This window comes from Haemaphysalis longicornis, unplaced genomic scaffold, assembly GCF_048455015.1.
Source record: "Haemaphysalis longicornis isolate Haplotype H1 unplaced genomic scaffold, Haemaphysalis longicornis Haplotype H1 scaffold_8, whole genome shotgun sequence".
NCBI classification, from domain to species: Eukaryota; Metazoa; Arthropoda; class Arachnida; order Ixodida; family Ixodidae; genus Haemaphysalis; species Haemaphysalis longicornis.
The window spans coordinates 120250382-120253163 of record NW_027526445.1 but is presented as its reverse complement, the minus strand read 5'-3'; the positions used below and the strand labels follow the sequence as shown (position 1 = coordinate 120253163).

General features: G+C 49.0%; 1 protein-coding gene across 4 annotated transcripts in view; it reads left to right on the top strand.

Annotated features, from left to right (window-relative positions):
- Positions 1 to 171: 171 nt before the first annotated feature.
- The window catches only part of Ero1l (endoplasmic reticulum oxidoreductin-1-like protein), a 33908-nt gene continuing 31297 nt past the window's right edge, over positions 172 to 2782 (top strand). For 2 of the 4 annotated variants that reach the window (XM_077680435.1, XM_077680434.1), the window contains exon 1: positions 172 to 434. In XM_077680435.1, the coding sequence (XP_077536561.1) occupies positions 336 to 434 (99 nt within the window). In that variant the 5' untranslated portion in view covers positions 172 to 335. Of the gene's footprint in view, positions 435 to 2291; positions 2648 to 2782 lie in introns of those variants that run through there. The other 2 variants (XM_077680432.1, XM_077680433.1) reach the window with 2 other exon arrangements.

The window sequence follows — 2782 nt, the reverse complement described above, 5'->3', positions numbered from 1 at the left end:
AGCTGAGAGATTGGTGTCGTACTTGGGTATTTTTATTAAACACTACGCTTTTAATATTAAAAAATACACTGAAAATTCATAATTTTACTTTATTTTGTTTGTTGTTCTAGAAGTGGTTATTTGATTTTTATTACAGTTTGCACTTTTTCGAAATTGCGCCTGCAAAAGCGAGGCTCGCTCTTCAGATATGGAGGTGTGAAGGAGAAGCCCCCCTCGCTCGAACAAGGAAGTGTCACTGCCGTACTACGTGCGATGTGTGGTGCATGTGTGACACGCGTGAGCGTAGCCCGTAGTGATTTCCGCACCCTTCGTGTTGACTGTGCAGCCGTTTTACCATGGTGAAGCATTCTGTGACTTTAGTGTTGTTCGTGGTGACCATCGCATCATCCTCCCGGAACGAGGATGCTGCGCACAGAGAGTCCTGTTTCTGCTTGGTAAGAACGACGTTTTTTTGGCTACAATTTGCTTACGCATTGCGCTCGATCGCTCTGCAAAGATGTTTTGTTGTACGCTTCATCTGATTAAGCGTAATCAACTGCCTTTGCTAACGGCGCGATGTTTGTTTCGACTTCCTGGCTGATATGGCCGTGTAGTTTTCGCCCCGTTTCCTTCATCGCGTTCTGCTTGGATCTGTGCGTGAATTGTGTCACTTTTACTATCTTTTCTTCGTTTTTTTAGTGACCCGCAACGAAAGTATATGCTGCTGGGTGGTGTGTAAGGAAACCTGACTAGTTTTGATGTCGTTGGCGCCTTTGGCAATGCATGCATATATAGGTACCGGTGTTCTCATTCTTGAATCTGCATTTTCGTGCTATAGTCCTCTAATGATCGAGAAGGGAAACTAGAGAGGAAATATTGTACGCTTCCGTCCAATTAAACCGTCAACAAAATTTACGCTGTATTTAATGTAATAACCTCATCTTGTTAGGGGCACTTCTTTCAGCCATGCTGCAATGTTGCATGAATGCGTCGATCCTTTCGTATCGCTAGCAGGCATTACATTTTAGATCACCTCATAGTTTGGCTTTGTATTTCTTCACGGTTACATGCATTACACCGTGTAGGCTGTAGCAGAACAAAGTAATGCCGAAATGGTTCAGCTACCATGGATAGTTGGGCTCCGTTAGGGCCGCGTAGGGCATTTGTTGGACTCGTGCCAAAAGCAACGTAGGCCGGCGCTACGCTGTTCACAGAGCGTGTATTCATTTCCTGTTGGTATTCAGCGCATCTTTTCACGCAGAGCACAATGCGTGAGTGATTTTGAGGCGAACGAACCGCAAAAGTGGCAGTTTTGTTTTGCTTCTGTTTGTTTGTTGTGCCTACGTGCGTGGACGCACGCGCTGAACCGGCCAAAGTTTACGCTGAGCTGTCACAAGTCGATGTGACGTCATAGTTTCCGAAGTGCCGCCTTTTTAGTGTCTAAATACTTGCTTAGAGACAGTATTATAGCTGTTGTCGCGCGCACTGACCTGCAATTATGCGTACAGTTCGAACGACGAAATTTTGCCGGACGTGACTTCTGTCGCGTGCCGTCGCACTCGATCTGTAACGCCCATACGTCATTTCGCGCCCCGCGAAGGCAGCTTTCCCGCGTTTGCCGTGTGTGCAGCAAGGAAGCACCGCGTATTTAGTTTCGTTTTGCTTTTTTTTTTTTTTCTTCTTTCTCCTCGGCGAAGACGTTTTGTTTGTTGCAGTTGATGACTCTTTTTGCGTGTGCGTGCGACGTACGCTGGGAAGTCTCGGGGGCGAAAACCGCATTTGCTGTCACCATTATATGCGCAACTTGCGCCCATCAAAAGCCGCAGCAGCTGTCTAAACAGCTTGCGTACAGGTTTTCCCGACTCCGTCGTCGTAAACGGAAACCCTAGCTCGGTATATGCGCCCGCCCGCAGGGGCGTTTTATCCGCTACTTGAGTGACGTGCGCATATGTCTGTAGTAGACCGCCTGCTTCTACTCGCGGATGTATATTTATATTTACAATAAATGTGGAATGCAATATGATGGATTGCGATTTTCTGAGCGAGGGGCACCTCTCTCGCTTCGCGCGCGCTCGAAGAAAAGAGAACAAAAATGAGACAATGGAGGGAATTAGATTGAACGATTCCAGCTGAAAATCCGCGCGCGCATTTAGCGTCGGTTTTAAAAACGAAACGTACGGCGGCGTATTTCAAAAGGCTTTTCAGGTCGTTGCTCGCTGCGCATTAATCCGCGGGCGCTAGCAGACGACGCTCGCTCGCTCGTGTATTTTAGTGATCGAAAACGGCCGTCCGCAAACAGTGCGGCGATCCGCCGTGCCTGGCGACGGCTCTCACGCCAACGTGTGCTCTCGCGTTTCTTTGACGCGTGTTCACGCCTCCTTATCGAGTGGTGGAAATGAAAAAACTCGCACGACGTCGGTGCCTGCCGTGGCAGCGTTTCCTTCTGCGACCGGCAGCTGCGTCGTCTGCTAGCGCCCGCAGCGTAATGTCGTCTGCGTTGTCGCTCTTCATATCGGAATACCGTTTATATCGTCCCAATTGCGTCGTGTGGTCCGGACGTGCCGCTGCTGCTGCGCGGGCGATCGCTGTGTTTCTGGCGCTAACGAGTCGAGTGTCTTGTTTCCAGAGCTCGCGCTGCGATCGAACGTCGTCAGACATTTTCAACCGAGTAAGCACTGTCGGTCACACTTCTATGGGTGACTTTTAACTGCTATGCGACATATGCGCTCCTGTGCACCGCATTTTTTAATGGTCTCTGTGGTCGAGCCGTCTGTTCATTCAACTGCCAGACATGAGTGATCAC